General features: G+C 44.2%; 1 protein-coding gene across 1 annotated transcript; it reads right to left on the bottom strand.

Annotated features, from left to right (window-relative positions):
• Positions 1 to 1,699: 1,699 nt before the first annotated feature.
• On the bottom strand, positions 1,700 to 17,910 carry LOC102110360 (NADH-cytochrome b5 reductase 3). The gene is made up of 9 exons (XM_088055645.1): positions 17,798 to 17,910; positions 14,257 to 14,388; positions 12,039 to 12,111; positions 9,223 to 9,329; positions 8,292 to 8,421; positions 7,343 to 7,426; positions 7,133 to 7,218; positions 4,734 to 4,833; positions 1,700 to 3,698 (listed from the first exon to the last, which is right to left on the bottom strand). Exons 1-9 carry the CDS (start codon positions 17,816 to 17,818, stop codon positions 3,526 to 3,528), a joined length of 906 nt encoding a protein of 301 aa, XP_087911771.1. The 5' UTR covers positions 17,819 to 17,910; the 3' UTR covers positions 1,700 to 3,525.
• Positions 17,911 to 21,066: the final 3,156 nt, after the last annotated feature.

Genomic DNA, 21,066 nt, shown 5'->3' with positions numbered 1-21,066 from the left:
CTGATAACATCTCCATGTTTGACAGCTGATCCTCATGCTGAAAGGATCCCACTTTCTTCCCTTCAGTCAACTCCAAGGCTCATTACTCCCATCTGGGAACAGTCCTCAGTCTAGATCTTCTCACGGAGTACCCCACGGGGTACAAATTTAGCAATTAATTGTTCTTACCCCTGTCCAGTTCTAATTCCAAAGGATTTGGTGTCTGCCTTACCTGGCTGGAGTCCGGTTCCAGTTCTGTTCTTGCCATTTCTGCTGCTTTCCATTTCCCAGGAATTCCACCAACAGAGTGACAGTGTTTTCCACCTCCTCCAGGATTCCCTCTGTTGGGTTTGGTTGCTAGAAGACTATCAAAACCTGGGCCCCCAGGGCTTTACTATCAGGAATGACATCCCTGGATTTGTTCATTTCCTAATATTATCTCTTCCCAACAAGGCACTGGGCATCCAATGAATATAGAAATGGATATGCTAACCACTGGTTACCCCTCTGGAATGTCAGAGCTTGGAAAGAAGAGCAGCTGGGGCTTTTCCTGGTGGTACCCGTGATAGGTATTTTACCTAAGAGCCCTTTCCCATGTCTATCCCTGTATCCACCAAAAATCCACCTGTCCATTCCCCAGCTGCTTCCTCCCTCTTTTCCTTGATCCAACAGAATTTTAACAGGTGAATATTCCCCTCTGGAATCACACCTTTCATTCCAAACCTAACAGCAAACAAATAATTTCCTTTGACCTTCATTATCAGGATTTCACCAAGAGCTGGTGGATGCAAAATGATCCTCTCCTGGCCCCTGCTGGATTCCTGGAGCAGGGATTCTTTCCCATTTTCCCCCGCCCCCTTTCAAACTTTGTCCCACAGCTTTTGCTTCCAATTCTTGGATCCTTTCCATCCAAGCTCCAGGAGCTCCCAGCAGTTCTACACCCTTGTTTCTCCCATCCTGATCATTTCTCCAGGAACAGATCTGTGCATTTCAATTCCCTTCTCTTTCTTCCAACAATTCCCACCAGTCCAGACCTAAAGCTGACACAAGGAGCACTCAGTACCCACAAATCCAAATCCAGACCTTGCCATCCTTAAACCAGCAATTCTGAACACACAATCCTGGAAAATCTGCATTAATTCAAACCTCGCATTTATGACACACCAAATACTTCAAAATGCCCAAGAAACATCCTGTTGCCTTCAACTTCCAGGGGTTTTTGCTTTGAACTCACATGGATTTGGGAATCTCCCAAATCCAAAGGATTTCCCTGAAAACACCTGTGCAGTGCATGCTGGAATGCGTGATCCTGTGAATCCAGGGAGTGTTAAAAGCTTAGTCCAACCTGGGCCACCATAATTGCCAAGTATCCCCCAAACCCTTGGGATAACAGAACCCTGGTACTGCATTTTTAGTGTCAGAAAGACAGGAATTACTTTATTATCTTCCTCCTTTTTAATGAGCTGTTTTAATTAGTCATCAGCAGGGACCACTTTTAGCCAGCTGCAGATAAGTTTCACAGATTTATTGTTTTGATCATGAAATCACCAAAACCTTAAGTTTGCTAAATTAACCCTAAAAAGCTTCAATGAACAAATCCTGAAGGCATTGGGGATCGAATATCTTGGATCTTATGGCCCTTCAAAGCCATGTTATGTTTACCCACTGATTTTGGTTTCAAGGGAAACTCCCAGTTAAGAATAATCAAAATATGAACCAGTTGTCATGAAACTCAGCTTTCCAAAACTTTATTCAGGATAAAAAAGGATGTGAATGACCTTGGCAAACACAATAATGAAAAAAAAAAATCTATGCATATTCCACAGTGATACAGACCAGCAGCAAGACCACTTCTCTCGTATTTCTGCTTTTTGCCTTCCAAAAAAGAGACTAAAACTTGAAAAATTGAGTAGTATTTCAACTTTGGAGCACAGTATTAAAGAACAAGTTTCAGAAGCACACATCAAAAATTCAAGACTTGAAGCAAATGTCAAATTAATAAAATTAATAACAATATTATCTAGTTGAGGTTCCTTAAATTAACTGCAGCATCTTTGACTTTTAATTCTCGCTGAAAAATGAACCTTTTAAATACACAGTACCCATTTGTTGTACGGGCACAAAAGAAAACACAGTGAGCTATAACCTCAAGTTCCTACCCAATCTTTAAAAATTGCTATTGTACATTGACGCCTGTAGCTATCTCAGCACCCAAGTACTTCACACATGACTAAATGTCCTTTCAGTCACTCTGATGTCATCACTAGAACAAAGATTTTAGTTTCCTAGACTCCTTGCAGGACACCTCTAACCTCAGCAGCATCTCTGCTGGTCAGAAGCAGAAGGTTGCAGGCAGAGGATGCCTGCTGTGTCCTAAAGACTAGGTAAAAGGCTGCTGTAAAAAAAGTATATTAAGAAAAAAATAAAAATTAAAGCTGTAGTAAACAGCTTCTAGGAAACAGTTTTAGACTCAGTGAGACACTTGAATTTGCTGTCAGTTCTGTGATTTAAGGCTGTTCCCATGCATCCTTACCAAGCAAACCCTGGGGAAATTTGCCTGATCAAGACATGGAGGTGATCGGGTGCCACTGCACCCAGAGCAGGGCTGTCTGCCAAAACCCCCCTGGCAATGAAACCTGGGCCTCCTTCAGTCCAAATCCATCTCTGGGAAACAATTAACAAGAAAATCTCATCCAGTTATCACCCAGCATTTTTTTTCACTGCACAGGGCATGCAGAAGAACTGCTTTTGTACTCCCATTCCATCACACAGTACTTAGGACTAAATACAAACTTAAGAAGTTTTTTTTAAGTATCCCATACATTATCAAGCAAAAATTCAAGGTACTTGTGGAACAGTACCCAAAGCCACCTTCTGAAGTTTCTTTCATTGCCCAGGGACGAGAACTGCGACCAGATGGAAAAGTGTTTGCACTTAAGAGAGGTTATTCCAAAATACAAAGGAAACCCATTTTTTAATCACTGCCTACCTCTCTATTTTGATTAACGAGGCAGCTGCAACAGCTTCAGTCATAAATGGTTAATTGGCAACCTTCAACTCAACATGCATCTTTAAACTGATGTTGCAAAGCTTATGGGTACAAGGCAAACACTCCTGGCCCTCAGAGCTCTGTAAGGATTACAATTTGGCATAAACAAGGTGAATAATCCAACACTTTCCATTGTTTTCATAGTTCATACTGAATAAAATCCTGGGTATGCACAGTGTTAGGAAGTAGGATATTACTGCCACTTGATTACAGCACTAAGAAAAAGCATAAATGAGTGTGTGCTGCCCTGAGCAGCTGCACTGTCCTCCCTGGACATGAGCACACAACACAGAGCACGAGGCATTACCACCTCTCCACACACAGGTTTAGCACAGTTATGTGTCTTATTTGCCAGAGAGCCTGAAAATATGAAGCATTTTTAATGTAAATGTATTTTCCCATCGCTGTGCATCAGCCACCTCTGTAACTTTGTCCTGTTCCCCATTAAATGTTTTTTTCCTTCCCTTCTACACGAGATCCCTGAATAACAGTCGTGTTTAGAAGGAGAACCTCATGTCCTTGGCATAGCCCAGTTTGTCCAGGTTGGGAATGCAAGCATACTGGATCATTGGAGGAGGTCCACACATGAGGATCAGAACATCGTTCTGAGGTGGGGGCAGGTGGTCTCTGATCATCTCTTGGTTCACAAATCCTTGGCTGTAATCCCAATCTGTTAAAAAAAAAATGAAAGTAGGGGAAGGGGAGCAATGTTAAAAGGAGGAAAAGAGAGATACAAATCACTTTAGAAAGGAGAAATCCTGCTGATGAAGTTGTTCCCAGCTGGAACACAGTGACAGTCGGTTTAACTGGGATTCAGGTTTAACCATCACATCTCCAGCTCTGGATGCAGAACAAACTTTTGCTGCTGCTAACCCAAACTTTTGGGCACCATAAGATTGACACATTTTTTTTCTCACTTTTGGTCAGATTTCATATATGACAGTGAAAGTCTGCAGGACAGTCTTGAGGAGGTCCAAGGAGGAACTTTTATCCCAACAATAAGTTCAGTTCACAATTTCCCCAAAGAAAGAATGGCAATCAGAAATTCCAGTAGAACACTAATTGCAGTGGATGACACATCAACAGACTGTGGGGAGGGCAAGGCCCTTCCCTCAGCATACCAGAGGTGTATTCTTAGTCACAAGGAAGAAGAGACATATGGCTTTTCCTACTCTGCCCCAAACTCCCAGTGAATACAAGTGTGAATCTATCCTGATGTGGGTGGGCATGACAAGGAATGGTAAGGAAGGTAAACCATGAGGAATGACACTGTTTAGCCTTCTCTTCCTCAAGCTTGTTCAGCAAGTTCAGGCAGGGATCTGTGCCTGTGAGCTACACAGTGCCTCTGGTACTGCAGCTGCCTCAGGGAGGCTCCAAACACAAGGATAACATGTTATATTTATGTCTGTGGGGAAGGAGAAAAAAAGGTCACCCTCCACAGGAGACAATGGCAAATATTCAGGTGTAGCCATGGGAAGAACACTGCACTGCCACTGGCCTGAAGTGAGCTTTGGAAACACTTCTCTGTTTACACCTGACCCTGTGTGCATCGCTGTGTGGAGAATGATGCTACTGGATGCATGCAGACATTCACTAAGCAAGAAATGAATCATGAAGCTCAGAAATACACACATGACACAGCATGTCCCCTGGAAAGCACAATAATACTCAGGAGTTTCACATGAAGTGGCACTTCAGGTCTTACTTTCAGGCGCCGTGTCCAACGTGTACCAACACTTGAAGCGACTGGGATTCTGAGCCTGGATCTCATCGAGCTCGGAACGTAACAGGATATCCTTCTCAGTCTGCAGGACAAGGAAAACAGTGATCACCCTGCATGTGAGTGCAGCCCTCAGATGGTCACAGAGCAGCAGCTACTGCATAGCCCTGAGAGATGGAAGAGATGATTCAACTGTGTTAAAGACTGAAGAGACCAAACCCAAGATATTTCCACACCTAGCCTGTGGCAGAGCTAATAAAAGGCTCATAACTTTCCCAAATCCTGACCATGCAATGCCTTCCCTCAACAAATAAAACAAAGCAGAACCATCACTTAATCAGGGAATCAGAAGAATAAAGCCTTTTTTAGCACTATTACATCAAAAAACTAACCATGACTGCAGATATATCAGAAATATCTCCCTACCCCTTCATACTGTGCCATCCAGACAGGGAAATACCAGGTTTTTCACCTTTGCCAATTTGAGTATCATGAGCACTGCTATATGGAGACTGTTTGGTTTTTAAAAAGCATGGGGAACAACCAACCAAAAGGGTATCAAGTTCTAGTTAGAACAATAAACATTACTTAGGGTATCAAGTTCAGCTCCTCCCTGATGTAACATGACTGAAGGCCAAAGGAAAGCCTTATTTCCCCAAGAGCAGCTGCAGCCTGGGCAGGAAGGAAAGGGGTAGGGACTGAAAGTGCTGCCATCACCTGCAGCCATAGTAATTTGGCATGGAGGTCACCACCAAGTCTGTAACTGTGGGGATAAGGAGGAATGTGCAACAGCTACTCCAGAGGTGTTGTTCCTGGATCTGCAGCTGTGGGTGCTCAAGAAAAACTCCTGCTGGCTTGGGTCAACTCAAAGTGTGCCAGCCAGAAGCACAGTAGAAGCCCATGTACGCTGTTGTAAATACTTCAAAATATTTTTAAAAACTGCTTTCTATTTGTGGAGTTACTGCGTACAAGGACTCTTTAAAGCCAGGGGCTGATGTTTCCATAGGCTGTGGCTAGCAGGCAGGGAACTGTTCCCTAGGCCCTCCCTCCTAGCTGCAGTGAGTTTCCCATGCTACTAAAGCAGCTACAGCCCTGTGTTAGTCATTCTGAATCATTCCTAGCAAATCCTGGCCCTCCTGCAATGATACCACTGCACTTAATGCCAAATCCAAGGGCTCCAGCCAGCAGCAGAGAGCACTGGCAGGGCTCCTCAGAACAGGGAACCTCAGTACATGGATCATAGCTCCTGGGCAGAAAAACCTCAGGTTATAACTCAGGTAATCACAGAACTGCCTGGGTTGGAAGGAACCTTAAAGCCTTTCCAGTTCTATCCCTCAGGTTGCTCCAAGCCCCATCCAGTATGGCCTTGGACACTGCCAGGGATTGGGCAGCCACAGCTTCTCTGGGCAACCTGTGCCAGGGCCTTACCCCTGTCAAAGGGAACAATTCCTTCTTCATATCCAATCTAAACCTGCTCTCTGTCAGTGTGAAGCCATTCCCCCCTTGTCCTGTCACTTCAGGCCCTTGTCAAGAGCCTCTCTCCATCTTTCTTGCAGGCCTAGATATGGCCTACAAATTAAATGAGCACACATTGAATATGAGAAGAAAAATAGAGAAGAGCCTAAAAGAAGCTAAAAACCACAAGCATGAAGTGAAGCTCACCACAAATAATGACTTATAATCCAGACACAAATGCTCATTAGAGGGAGAACTTAAAAAGCAGAAAGATTCACAGCACAAGAACATCAGGTGCCCAGCAGCACACCAACATTTGGTCTATCCAAGAAATCTCTCTTGCAAGGATTCCATGGATGAGAGAGCTTCCCTTTGGCCAGCATTCAGGATGCCACACCTCAAGGAGCAAGAGAAGCATGTAAAAAACTGACAGAAGGTATGGAAGTGAAAGCATACAGCCAAGAAGAATCATAGCTCTGTAACTGAGGGACCTGCTGGAGGACCACAGTTAGTTTTAGTCTCAACCAAGATGTCCTCAGACAGAAAGATTCCACAGACAAACACTGCTGCAAAACTGGAGAGTTAAAATTGCTGAAAGAGACAAATGTCCACCCCTTTCATGCTTCCACTAAGAAAGACAGCTCTGAAAGTCTGCCCAAACAATTAACAACTTTCACAAAGGAATGCAGGGCTTTAACATTCATAAACTGGATTAGAAACAGAGCAATGAGTCACAGGAAGGCAAACATTAGCAAACATTTCTGTAGTAATGCTAAACTCTCAATTTGTCACAGTGCTTTTATATGGGAGGTTTGCAACATTTCAGTTCACTTCTCTCCTCAGGGCTTGTATCTCTGTAATTTTATTTGCTGAGAGGAGTCCTACTAGGTAAGTAAAACACTACAAACAGAAAAAAAGGACAGAATTACCTGATTAGCAAACAGCAGTTGGCAAGTGGTGGGGTCATCTTTGTCCTTTATAATTGCACGAATAATCTGCAGCATTGGTGTTATCCCTGGAAGAGAGAGGCAGGTCCGTGATGTGAGGATGGGGAGTAAATAAGGGACAAGTGGGAAAATGTGAGCCATATGCATCTACCAGCTGTCAGAAAGCACAGATGAATCTTTACAGGTACCTACCAGTCCCCCCTGCAATCATCCCCACATATTTCACTGTCTTGGTAACTGGTTCAGCTTTCTTTTCTGGCCGAATATCAAACTTGCCTGAAGAGAGAAAGAGATGGGAAACACTGAAGCAAGCAGGAAACACCTCCTGTTATCCCTTTCCAGCACATCCTGCTAAATTAACTTAGTTTCAGCCCTGTCACCCCTCTCTCCCAGAGAACAGAAAAGGTGAAGATGTCCTGAACTAAAGCAATCCTGAAAGATAATTTTAAGACATGAGGTGGTAACACTAGACACTGATATGGGTTATGACTTATCCCTGACCACAGCCTACATACACTCCACCTGTATTTCAGTTTGCCCACATCCTATACCCCCAGTGACACGCACAAGCCAAGATTCTGGAAACAGCTGGACATTAAGGAATCAATCTGCTCTGAGAGTTTATTTCCCACGAGCAGATTATTTTAAGGGAAAATATAAAATATTCAGCATAGTGGTTTTTTTTAATTATTTTTCTGTTTTTGAGCTGATTAGCCCATTTCAGCCAAACACAACAGTCTGAAAATCCCCAAAAAGTTGTGTTGTATTCACAGCTCTCTTCATCCAGGATAACATGAATGCTACATACAAAGCTCTGAAAAAACACGTGTCGGAGCTCTGCTTCATACAAAACTGCCAGAAGGTTTTTGTGACTCATCTGTGGCTGTACTAACATGAGGTATTTTACATTGACATAAAAGTAATGCCTACTCATAAAGTTCATTTTTACTTGGGAAATCAGCAGTGGACAGTGCAAATACCCAGTGTTTTTGTCAGTGTATGAACTGTCTACATAAGCATGGAAAAAACCCATCCCTTACTTGAGAACAGTGTCAATAAAAAGCACTTCTATAGTAATAAGACCTTTTTCCTATACTGTTCTAACTGTATGTATCTGTTCTATCTTCCAAACCGGTCTTGCCTTTTCCTTTGTACACAAGGAGGCCACTTGGTCCTCTGAAGTCAATGGTGTCCCCTATTTTCAGGCTGTCCAAGTATTGAGACATCTTTCCCCCATCAGGAAACTTGGGATGGACACCTCTGAAGTAGACCTATTAAAAACAAAAATGAAGCAGTTCAATCTCACAGCTCAGAGAAGGCTATGTGCCATTCAAATTTTTAGGTACAAGTACTCCTCATGCAAAGAACACAATTACTCCATAAAGAAATGCAATGTCTGACTGACAAAAGATCAAAATGCCACTCCTGCCACAATTTTTGGACAAAGACCAGTGGTTTCTCCACTGCAGTTCTGCAACACAGAAAATATTCAGATAACAGATAATAATCAACACAATTTACACCCAAGTTAAAAAGGTAGAAAAATAAAGGAAAATCCCAAACCACTGTGATTCCAAACTTCTAAGCAAAATTCTAAGAGGAAATCCAGTGCAGATATTAATATTTTAAATTCCTAACAGCTTTAAATGATAGGTAGTCTAGCTACCGAGAGGCAAAATGAAACTACATTATCACAAGAGTTAAAATCACATTCTTACCAATTACATCAATCATTCCCACTGCCTCAATCAGTAATGATAATGATCACCACTCTCAGTGATCATGATGACCAAAAATTCCATTAGCTTCGGAGGCAGCTTCCCAGTCTTCAGTCAAGGTTAATTCCTTATTCCAGAAAGATTAAAAAGCATACAAACATCTACACAGAGGCTGGAAAATGATGCAGCATCTCATGAGACACCCTCACTAAAGAAGTGCCTGCAAAATGCCATGTGGACTTGTAGGTAATGGCACATTCCTGAAGAGAAGCCAGCACACCAAATTTAACATAAAGGCACTGCAAAGGTGGCTCAGAAGCTGCCCAGCCTGAGAAGGGAGCGTGACATTCTCACCTTGACAACAAGATCCACAAAGCCCTTGTCATCATCACTGGAAACTGGAGTGTAAGGTCTCACAACCAGAGCTCCATCAATCCGTGCAGACAGGTAGATGTGCTGCCCTGTTGCAGGGAAAAAAAACCCAAAACCTAGTTTTCTTTCAAAAGATTTTTCTTTCAGTGGATGTGTTGGGCTGGTATGGACTGAAATGCAGCCTCAAAGCTCTAACTACCTTATTTTGGGGCATCATTTCTTCCTTTCCTGACACTGCAACACCTTGCCAGAGTTGTTAGCCATGCAGAGATCTACCTGGAAGGACAGACAACTCCACTGCTAATTCTGTGTGTCAATCATAACTTCATACATTTACATTTACCAAAGCCTGAACAGTACCTGAGATCTTTCAAAAGATGGGATTTGTCTCTCCCATCCAGACAAATAAAGGGACACAGGAGGAGAAAACTGCCCAATCCTGTTCACACATCTTTATTAACGTATTAGTTGTAAACTGCCAGTTTAGTTAAAACCGAGTTTGTAATTGTTCTTGCTTTGACCACAGATCCCTCATGTCTTCCAGGAGCTCTCCAGCTACCTTTGCTAATGCTGCCTAGACACAAAGGACTTTTCTAACCCTGCCATTCCTCCAGCTTAACACGTGAATGCAGCAATGTTTCCATCTGTCACACATCCATCCTCTGAGCTCTCTACAACCATTTCTCTTCTCAATGTCTACATATTTTTTTTTTCTGAAAAAACAAGAAAAGAACTAACTTCTATGGAAGGTTTTCCTATAGAATCCTGGCATTCTGAAGACACTCAACTGAAGATTAACCAGGAGGGGTAGGAGAGATTTTGAGTTTTGCTTATCACCATTAGGTCAATGAAACAAAGCACATCCAACAATGGCACAGCTCCTCTGCTGGGTTTACCAGGAGCTGGTAATAATGACCATATTACATTAGCTCCAGAAGCAGCTGACCCTTCAGGCATGGTTAATTCCCTACTTCAGAAGGAAGTGAAGGTGAAGGAAGGCTAGGTGAAGGAAGATGTGCTGCCTGGTGACTTGGAGAATGAGCAACTATAACTCACCTGCAGTTGTATATGGATGTCATATTCCAGTAACCCTCCCAGCAAAGCCTACAGACATCCTGCTAGGGCAGACCAGGAGGGAGCTGCAGCAGGGAAGTCCTGTTCCTTCTCTAGGGCAGAAGTGGCTGCAGGCACAGACCCACAGACCCTTGGTGACCCTTGGTCAGCCTGGACAGTGGGGCTGCTGCTGGGGCCCATCTCACAAGAACTGGCAATAAGCAGAAAAGGTGCCCCTCCCAGAGAGAAAATGTGCCTTAGGCCCTCACCTGTTAGAGCTTTACCCCACCCTGACAGGACATAAGTTGGCAGCCTCTGCATGGTGCCACATACAATCATCTCCCTCAGAATGAAGCTTTCAGTGTTTTTGGTGATATAAGGCAAATGCTGGCGCTGGACTAAACAACACCTGCCACCCAGCTGCAGCTCTGCTGCTCCCAGCTGCTTTTCCATCCTCTGCAGCTTTCAGCTCTCTGCTTCCCAAGTCTAACTCTGCAAACCATTCCTCAATGTCCATTTTGGGTAAGCCAGGGAAAGGAGCTTTGCTTTCATGGCTACTAAAAAGATCAAGAGTGTGGGAATTCCAAGCACAGAAAGCTCTCAAGTTCTTCTAAATGCAAGCTCAGACATAGACATGAACACAGGGTTTGATTTTTGACCTTGGAGAAAGCTTCCAGATTTAGAATCATAAGCAAGAATGTAAGTTTAGATAGAAAAGACATTAAGCTAAGTAGTGGGAAGTTTTAAGGTTTTAAAGTTAAGATATAGAAGTAGTTATAAAGATAATAAGAAACTTAAGGTATAACAAGTAGTCTTGTGTGTCATTACGATTGGCTAAAAAGGTCTGCACTGCAGCAAAGAAGTATAAAACAAAATAATTACCAATTGCTGTGAGAGTAGAAACATTCTTTTGTGGCTTTAGTTTAGTTTATTGGCTAATTAACCTTTAAAGGACCCTGTAACCTGTGGTCTTGTGACCACTGACTAAGAATATCTGGTGAATAAGGAAAAGACACACTCACTCCTTCATTAGACTGTAAAAGAAGAATAATAAATCTTGCTTTGAAAAGTCTTTAAGTGGTCCCATCTCTCTCTCAAATCTCGATACAAGAGATTTTTAACACCCCAAACAAGATGGAACTTAACACCTGAAAAAAGGTTTACAACAACCACAAAGCACAGGAGCCAGGGATCAGTGCAGCAGCTTGTTAAAGCAGAAGTCCTATTAAACACAAATCACAATTAAATGCTCTTTATACAAGCAGGAGGAAATAATGGCACTAAGCTGTTATGGAAGGCACCACACCACGTGGCAGGGCCTTTGGAAACAGCTGCCCCTGGGTGATTCAAAAGCTCCATGAAATTCAGAAGTAAGTAGATCATCTGGTAACCCGCATGAGTTAGAAAAGTGGATGAGAGTAGTGCCTCAGGGCATGGAAAGGGACTGCAGGGATTCAGCCCCACAGGAATAACACATGCTGGAAAGCTGAGACTGGAAAAGTACAAGTGAAGACCTGTGTTTGTTCCTGCTCTCTCCACAGAAACAAGCTGGATGTTCACTCACATACACTGCACTTCAGAGCCTGCAGACTACTCACAGCAAGAATAATCTTGCAGAGCTCTCAGTAACAGCTCCAGCCACATGAGCAGTATTCCAAATTCAAAATATAAGGAAAACGCCCCAACAAAATCTCTTATACTATAATTAATGCAAGCAACACTTGGATCCTTCACAAGGAACATACCTAGAGGGAGACCCAGAACATGCTCCATGGAAGGGAGAGCAAATCGAAATCTCCTTGTGTCATGACTAACTTCCTGAAAGAGGAAAATCAAAAGAAGTTGTTGGGATTTAATGATTGTCATTTACGTCTAAAACAAGACATGTCTGGCATCCTGTGAGATTAAGAATTAATGACACTTAATGATACTTGTGTGCAGATTAAGACTAAGTGCTAACTTTCTAAATATTATGGACATTTACACTGCCTTCTGTGAGAAGGCCACAAGATAAAAATTAATTAGGTCTTCAATTATCATTTCAAGTTTAAATATGCAGCAGTTCAAGGCCAAAGTACTCTGATTTTCATCTCTCAAAATCAGATTAATTAATCATTTCAATGGAAGTAGCAAACTGGTTCCTTTTGCTATGGTAACGTCCTTAAAAGTATTTTCCCTGTATTAATTAATTTATTAATCCATAAATGAAATTGAAAAGAGCACTGTATTTAGATATGAACAAAATTATGACAATATATGCAGTCCTGCTGGGATAATTAGTCTAATCTTTATTAAGAAAGTCACACCTTGAATAAAATTTTGGCAATAAGTAATTAAATATTATTTCTTACGTAAGTTTCATGTTTGAAAAATCAGATCACATTCATGGGAACAAAAAACACAACAAAAACAAAAACCAAAAACCAGCATACAGCTTAATGCCTCATCCAGTGACTTTCTGTTTTTAAGTGTTTTGTAACCCTTATTTTGTTTGCTTAACTGTTTTTAAAGTAACCAATGGAGATAAATTTCTTCCTCACAGTTTGTCTCATCTTTCCTTACTACGGTCATACAGATGAAATTTTCTTCACAGTACCTTATTTTAAGGCAAATTCTGAAGGAGAAGGGAACTGACTGGCAGCCTCAAATGGGCTTCTCTTTACTTATGTGTACTTGGGAGCAGTAACTGCCACTGAAAATTCCTTCAGAAAGACAACTGATGTGGACTTCACACTGCTGCTCTCACTCTGACTGCTGCTATTTCTGTATGGAAATTTCAGCACTGTATTGAAATAATCACTGGATTTCGCCAATAATGCTGCATGCAGAAAGAACAAAGCTCTGAATTCCCACTTAATCATCAATTAAAGTTGAGGAGACTAAACACAAGTATTGGAAAGCCACAATGAGGTCACCCCAAAGCCTTCTCTTCTCCAGCCTGAACAATCCCAATTCCCTTAGCCTTTCCTGACCTCATGAGAAGTAGGGAGACTATAGTAACAGTGTGGTTGCAGTGTACCTGGGAAATAAAATCAGCAATGCAGCACAGCCCAAGCCACAGGGAAGCTCTCAGTTCCCACAAACCCAGGATTCAAAATTATAGTTTTGGGTTTTTTTTGTTTCCTTTGACAGAACCAGTGAAAGCCAAGCTATCAGTACACCCTCTAAACCTCAAACAAAGCTCTGTTCCAGTCCAAAGTCTTCTGATAAATTTCTGAATGGCTCATAGCTTTAAAAAGTCAACACTAAAAATATCCTCAGGTGTGTCATTACACCTGAAAAGCCAAGATTTCTCTCTCATCCTTTTGATGGTGGGTTTATCCAAGGGAAATCCTGACTTTGCAACTTTGGTGGCACTTCCCACAAGCTTAGTTACCAATTTCTGATGGTAAGATCCACCCCTGAAAGCATCATGACTTTCCTCCGGTATCCCATTTGAGCATGAATTTAATTTTGTACCAGGAGGTTTTACTTTTAACAGAGGGAAAGAGAAGCTGAGACAGCTCAGGTGCTGTGAGGACTGCATGACTTGAACACCTTTCTTCCTGTAACGTGTTACAGTACATCAATCCAGTAACAGGAACCAGTGTCAAAATAGTTCTGACAGCTGCTGTTCAATGCCACTGACCATGAAAAAGCTGCCTGCTCGGCCTGACAGCAGGACTTGTATCCCTTAGCCCAGCCAGTGGTGCACAGTTTGGGAATTTCTGCTGATGTGCTCCACAACATGAGACACATGTGACTGATCATTTCTAAGCAGCATTCTCCACTCTAAACTGTTTGGAAAAAGCTGCTTGCAGAACTGCAGTACTCAGTTATATCACACAAAGAGCTTTTATAAAGAAGTCCTTTCCTCAAGACAAAAGTATCCACCCTGTTGAGACATCACCCAAGCCTTCAGAAGCTGTAAGCATTTCACAACACCCATGGAAAGGTCATGCTCAGCACTGCACGTGCACCTACCTCCTTATCAATCAGCCTCAGTGCATACTTCACTTCTGGGTCCTTCAGGGTGATTGCAGGCTGGGGATTCCTGAAAAGCCTCATGAAGGTGGTGTAGATCAGCCATATTGGGTATGTCACAACCTGACGCAACTGCAGCAGCACAGAAACAGAAAGACATGTACAGAATGAGAGTTATTTGGGTGACAAGGAACAGGGTACCATGCCATGGCAATTTAACCACCAAAAAGAAAGTGTTTATTTGAGCAGGAAGAGGAAGCATTACAATAATAATAATAATAATAATAATAATAATAAAAAAATGCCAAATACACAGATTTGCCGTATGAAGACCTGGTATCACTTCTGTGTTGAGGCACTTGCACACCAGCACGGGGTTGCCACGCTGGCCACTGGACACAAAGTGAGGCTGTCACAGCTCCACATCCCCAAGTACCCTGATAGAGAGGCTGAATCCCCATCTCCAGCAGGCACACAGATGTGTCAGGCATGCGTCCAAATACACACAGAATCACAGAATATCCTGAGCTGGGAGGGGCCCATCAGGACCATCCAGTCCAGCCCTGGGCCCTGCACCAGGACACCCCAAAAATCCCACCCTATGTCTGAGAATGTTGTCCAAATGTTCCTTGCACTCTGTCAGGCTTGGGGCTGTGAGGATTCCCTGGAGAGTTCCAGTGCCCAACCACCCTTTGGGGGAACGACCTTTTCCTGATATCTGACCTAAACATGTGGCTGGGCACACTGACCAACACAGCCAGCCACACACAAACAGCCCTAATGGGCTCATCCTGTTCCCCTCTGCACCAATCAGGATGAAGGTCCATGAGTGGGAATTCCATACACACACATGTGTAGGAGGTGGATCCCCCACAAGCTGGCTTTGCCCTGGCAGTGTGCCCATTCTCCAGACTCCCCAGCTGCTGCCATCTCGACACAGAGGCCACTGTTGCACAGACCAGTTCACAGGCCACCCCACACGCTGCAGACACCCCATCATTTGAGGTCTCGCACTTGACCCCATGATCTCTCTGGCAGCTGAGCAGGGCTTTACCAGCCATGCCATGCTGCTGCTGGGTGCTGGCAGCATGCACACACCCTCTAGCTCCAGAGTCTGGGTGCAGGCACTGGTGCTTCCACCACCACACAAAGCTGTGCCTGCAGAGCAGCACCCCTTCCCTGAGAAATCAGCTAAGCTGCAGGACACAGCCAAGGGACAGCCCTTCTTGTCCTTTTACCATCGTTTTCCCCACATCTGAAGCTCTATAAGGCAGGAACAGATTATGCTCTGACACCACACCACCCTCTTTGCACTGGGGCAGGAGAATAAAGCACACAACTACTTATAAAAATCCTCTTTGACTCAATACTTTATTATTCAACACTGCAACAGAGGAGAGGGGAAAAGCATGACTATAGCAAAAATAAAAAAAAAATTACCTCAAAGTTCTGCTTGCTTAGCTTCCACTTTCATTTTATTTTAAAGGGACCTGAACAGTATTTTAGAACGTGACAGTTCCTCAAGGAGGCTATAAAAGCTTCCTACATTATTAAAAATAAAAACATGGGACAGCATAAATTCTTTCTTAAAATGCTACTGTACAGGTTTAAAATGTATCATCACTGTGTACAGCCTGAGGACACACACCATGCTGTATACACACTGCATTTTTTACTTTTATTTGGGAATACTGAAATAGCTCCATACAGGTTGTTTCAGAAGAAGCTGAAGTTGACAGGAAGATTATTCCTTAACTCTCATAGATCGACCAGATTACTGCAGCTCTGGGAAGAACTTTTGTTATTGAGTCAAAAAAAAGGGCAGAGGGAGGGAAGTCGTTTCAAGGTGACAGAGCAGCAATTAAACTCCTTAATGAGAAGTTAACATGCAAGTGAGGTCTGGTGGCAATAGCAAGCTGACTCTGCAGCAGGTGTTTCAAATGAGACATTAATAAGCTAAAAGGGTTTCATTTCCAAATGTGGCTATCTAAACTGAACAAAAAAACAGTGCTGCTGTTGTCAGGCAATGACAAATAGTTTTAACACAGTGTAAACCTCATGGAAAACGATTTGTTATTCATGGTCAATTAATGCAAAAGTCTCATGGGATTTGGCCTGGAAAGAAACAGCACACCAAATACTTCACAAAGATATTTTAGTCCCTTACTCACATCTGTCACCAGGTGGGCAGAAAAAAGGGGAAGAATTGAAGGCTGAATGATTACAAAAAGTCATGCTTGCTAAGAAAAGCATTCTCTGGGTTAAAAGTGGCCTATATACTCTCAACAGAGGGCGGATGAAGACATTAATGAGGGTAACTGCACAGCTTCAGACCTCCAGCAACAGAGAGCAACAGGCTGACCACAAGGCCTAGGAATCACTAAATGGGGACCTTGTGACTCATGATTTCCAGCTGCACAAATCTTTGCAAACAGACAAGGCAGAATTAGTAACTGAGCAGGAATTTTTATTAATGGAAAGAGGCCTCTGTGTGATAACAAAGAGAAAAGCCATGGAGACTGCGCTGCCAGGGTGTGGTGAGCACAGCACAGTCCAACACACAAGCTCCCAGCTCGACACCCCAGCACTGCCCTGCCCTACAAACACAAACCAAACCCTGCTTTGGCATGAGAAACCTTGTACTCTCGACTTCAAAAACTCTACTTTTGAAGTAATCTCAGCTAAACATTCTTCTCATCTGTTTCAGAAACCAGTGAGAGGATAACGGGATTGCTTCACTTCTGCAGCTTTAGTCTCATCTCCTCCGTCCAATGCACCTTATGAGCAGCTGCTCCCAAACGAACACAGCTGAATCCAGCTCCATCCTGCCCCTCTTCCAAATCCACAGAAAGAAGTGTTTGAGCACAGGAGCAAAGAGCCGTAACAGGCAGCTGAGAAAAGAGGGTACTGATGCGTGGCAGAGATGACAGGGCTGCAGACCCACAGCTCAGCAAGCACGATTATAGAACCGTGAAATGGTTTGTGCTGCAAATAACTTAAAGATCATCACGTTCTAACACCGAGGGCAGTGACACCTTCCCAGGTTGCTCCAAGCCCCATCCAACCTGGCATTGGACACTTCCAGGGATGGGGCAGCCAGAGCTTCTCTGGGCAACCTGTGCCAGGGCCTCAGCACCCTCACAGCGAGCAATTTCTTCCTCATAGCCGCTCTAAACCTACGCTCCTATAGACTGAAATTATCCCGACGGAGGAAAACACTACAAGCGTTCAGAGCCCCCAGAAATAACAACAACAATAATAACAAGAGGTATCCGCGGAGCTGGGAGGGCAGAACTCCCCGGCCAGGCAGTCAGCACAGGCACCAACACCGCCTCGGGCGCCGCAGCCGCGGGACGGCGCCGGAGCCTCCGCAGCGGGACCGAGCGGTGCCCGGGCGGCGGGAGGCCGCAGGAACACGCCGGGACACGCCCGGACACCACCGCGGGAACACGCCGGGACACCGCTACGCCCCGGAGCGCTGCAGGCGGAGCCGGGGTTGGGCAGGAAGGGACCCCGATCCCGGCCGCCCGCCGGCACTCACCACGCTGAGCCGTGCCCCCATCGCTGCCCCGACACACGGCGGGCACCGCCCCGGCACGTCACACACCGCGATGAACCGCGCCTGTCCCGCTCCGCCCCGTGACGTCACGCGCAGCGCTGGGCTGCGCCCCGCCCCGTCTCGTGACGTCACACATCGCGCCAAACGACACCAGTCCCGCTCCGCCCTGTGACGTCAAACACCGCGCTGGGCTGCGCCCCGACCCGGCGCGTGACGTCACGGCCCGCCATGGCCGCGCCGTTGTTCCGGGGTGCCCCCGGGTACCCCGCGCTTTGTGAGCAGGGCGCGCCCCGAACGCTCTTCTGTGCTTTATGAACTGCCTGAATAATCACAGACTGCTTTGGGTTCGAAGGGATTTTAAAGATCATCCAGTCCCACCCCTCCTGCCGTGGGCAGGGACACCTTCCACTATCCCAGGTTGCTCAGAGCCACATCCAGCCTGGCCTTGGACACTGCCAGGGATGGGGCAGCCACAGCTTCCCGCAGTAACCTGTGCCAGGGCCTCACCACCCTCACAGGGAACAATTTGTTGATATGCAGTCTAAAGCCACTCTCTGTCAATGTGAAGCCATTGCCCCTTGTCCTGTCACTGCAGGCCCTTGTCAAGAGTCTCCATCTTTCCTGTGGGCTCCCTTCAGGCACTGCAAGGCCCCTCCCTAAGCTTCTCTTCTCCAGGCTGAACAATCCCAGTTCCCTCAGTTTTAAGGATTCCTTAATGGCAATGTTTATCCAAAAAGCTGAGCTGTGCAATAAGGTAACGATGTTTGAGCCAGGCTCCCTTAAATTTTGGTTTACACCAATGTGTGAAAATTAGTGACTAATAACCACATGTATCTTTGTGTCCAATGTGAAACACTTCAAATCTCTTTAATTAATATGTCTTCAGTGATTCCTAGATAGTTTTTCCTTAGAAAAGCAAGAAAGATGTATGCTTGGCAGTCCTAAAAATAAAATAATAAAAAAAAGTCCTCCCTTGTCCTCTAGGCTCACACAGAGGTATTAAGCCCCCTGTGCACCCAAGCAGATGTTTCATTTCAGCCTCATGGTTTGCTGAGTGTGCAGCTGGCTCATCTGGCTGTGAGAACATACCATAAGTCAATCATGATTTACTTAATCAACTTGGGAATTAGCACTGGTAAGTGAAAGAATATTAACAGACCAACCTAATGGTAAGAAGGTTGTGTCCAGGTATGCACATTTAGCTGCAGGGATGGAGTTATTTATTCCTGGTGTTTCTATGACAGGAGCATGTCTGGCTCTGTAATCCTCATAGTTTTCTCTTTCAGGATGACAGCTGCTGCACCAGAAACTCCCCAGTAATCCTAGAGATTGTAACACCACTGGCTACAGAGAAGGACTCTGGGACTGAGAGGCTGAGGCTTAGGAAAAGGGAGGTAATTGAGACAAGCACAGGGATCCTGGAGTTTGGTGGGAAGCAATCTGGCATGTGTTAAAAAAAAAAAAAGGACTTCAATATGATAGTTGCTTTCGCATTTATATATTAGTTTTTGCATTGATCATAAGTATTTAGATAAGGTATCATATATACCTTTATTTAGCTGTTTGTTAGTATAACGTAATCTACCAGTTTAAGTATTGTCGTGGTACTGCATTGCTTGTAGAAATAGCGGTGTGATAAATGCATTACATCGTAGGTCTTAGCAAAACACAAAATGTTAAAACCCTCCTGTGTAACTAAAACAATGGTGTAAGGCAGTTACGCTTGTTTCCCCCACAGCTGCTGACAAACCCCTCTAAGTGGTAACAGTGACACAAACCAGAGCACCAGGGAAGAATTATAGAAGAACTCCTTATCAAGGAGTGTGAAACAATAGGACGGAAAGACAAGAAGAAATAAAATATATGGACTTAGCTCACAGGATGTCATGCAGATAAGTCAGAGTGTAAAATCAAACAAAAGAGTTCCTGAAACATCAAGAAGCTCACAGGAATGTTTGAATAATGCATGAAATGCATGAATATGCATGTACCCCCTGTAATGTAGCAATATATAGATAACACTGTCTTAATCTGTGTTCTTTGGCTGTTGGCCAGGAGCATCCCATCACTGGATTTTTGTCTCTAATTTTATTCCCTATTAAACTTTAAAAAAATTCTTAAGTGTTACCCCGTTTTTCTCACAGGAGAGGCTCCAACTTGAATATTAATATTTAAGAAAGGGTGGAGTGTCCCCATGTTCTGCTTTCACTCGGCTTTGACCTGGTTGGCTTCCAACTGACTGGCCCAATCTGCATCTCTGCTGCTTTTCAGTGTGGGTCAGCTTGTGGGGACTTTGCAGCAATAGCCAAAGCTCCCACGGGAATGTCCAGCATCCTCAGTGTCTCATAAACTTTCCTCTTCCCTACATCCACATACAAAATGTGACCCAAAGTCCTGCTCTGCAGGTCCTTTCCTGGGAAAGGACTGAGCTTGCTATAGATCTGCAGGGTGTTTGTTCCAGCTGGTAGCTTTTACTCAGTCTCCTGGAGTGAGCCTGTCCAGCCCAAATGTGTCCTTTGTGCAGGTATGGGCCCTGGCTGTTTTGGTCTAGAAGCCTGTAAAACTCAGTGTTCTCACTCATACCTCTCTAGACTGACCAAAGAGTGACCCAAGTTAAATAACTCTGAATTAAGCCTTTCTCCCCCCAGGGAAGGGTAGACACCAGACTGGAGGTGACAAACCAACACTTACCCATTGGCCACCTTATCTGGAAAAGCAAAACATTAAGGCCAGAAATGCGCAGAGATGTCTACATGCTTTAGAAGCATGTTTTATTCCCAAGGATCTCCTTGATCCTTTACGTCGGCAAAGGTCAGTATCTGATGCTTGAGGTGGTGGTTTAGTCAGGCAGAACATCTTCCACAAGTTCCTTTCCCTTTCCTTTGGAAATACTGGTCACGTATGAGTGAGACAGCACCAAACACTCCTCCCATTCCCTTGTGACAAAAAAAAGAGGAACAGAGCACAGAGGTAGCCTGGCCTCAACTCTTGCACAAAATTCATGTTTGCTGCCCTGTGCAATGGGTTTGACAAAGCACTGGCTGGGCTCTGCTGCGGAGGAAGCCAACCCTTGTAGATACCAAGGTTGTTCTCTGCACACTCTGTTTGTCTGCATTAGACCTGGGAATAACCCAGATTCTGTGCTGACCTAATTTGCCTTTGATCAGTACTTTGTTTCCTTTTAATCTCCTCTTGGATCTTTGCATTTTTCTTAGCATAGTGTCCAAATCAAAAGACAGAAGTTTTAAGAG

Source organism: Pseudopodoces humilis, chromosome 5 (assembly GCF_049639895.1).
Source record: "Pseudopodoces humilis isolate 2021_Gansu_Grassland_sample_001 chromosome 5, ASM4963989v1, whole genome shotgun sequence".
NCBI classification, from domain to species: domain Eukaryota; kingdom Metazoa; phylum Chordata; class Aves; order Passeriformes; family Paridae; genus Pseudopodoces; species Pseudopodoces humilis.
The sequence above is the reverse complement of the archived record's forward strand: the minus strand, read 5'-3'. Positions and strand labels throughout refer to the sequence as shown.

Excerpts from the sequence above, each read along its gene's own strand:
- LOC102110360 (XM_088055645.1), bottom strand. The coding sequence starts at position 17,818 with ATGGGGGCACGGCTCAGCGTG. Across the intron at positions 12,112-14,256 it reads TGAGGCTGATTGATAAGGAG|GAAGTTAGTCATGACACAAG; the intron begins GTAGGTGCACGT and ends TTCCTCTTTCAG. Across the intron at positions 9,330-12,038 it reads TGTTCTGGGTCTCCCTCTAG|GGCAGCACATCTACCTGTCT; the intron begins GTATGTTCCTTG and ends TCCCTGCAACAG.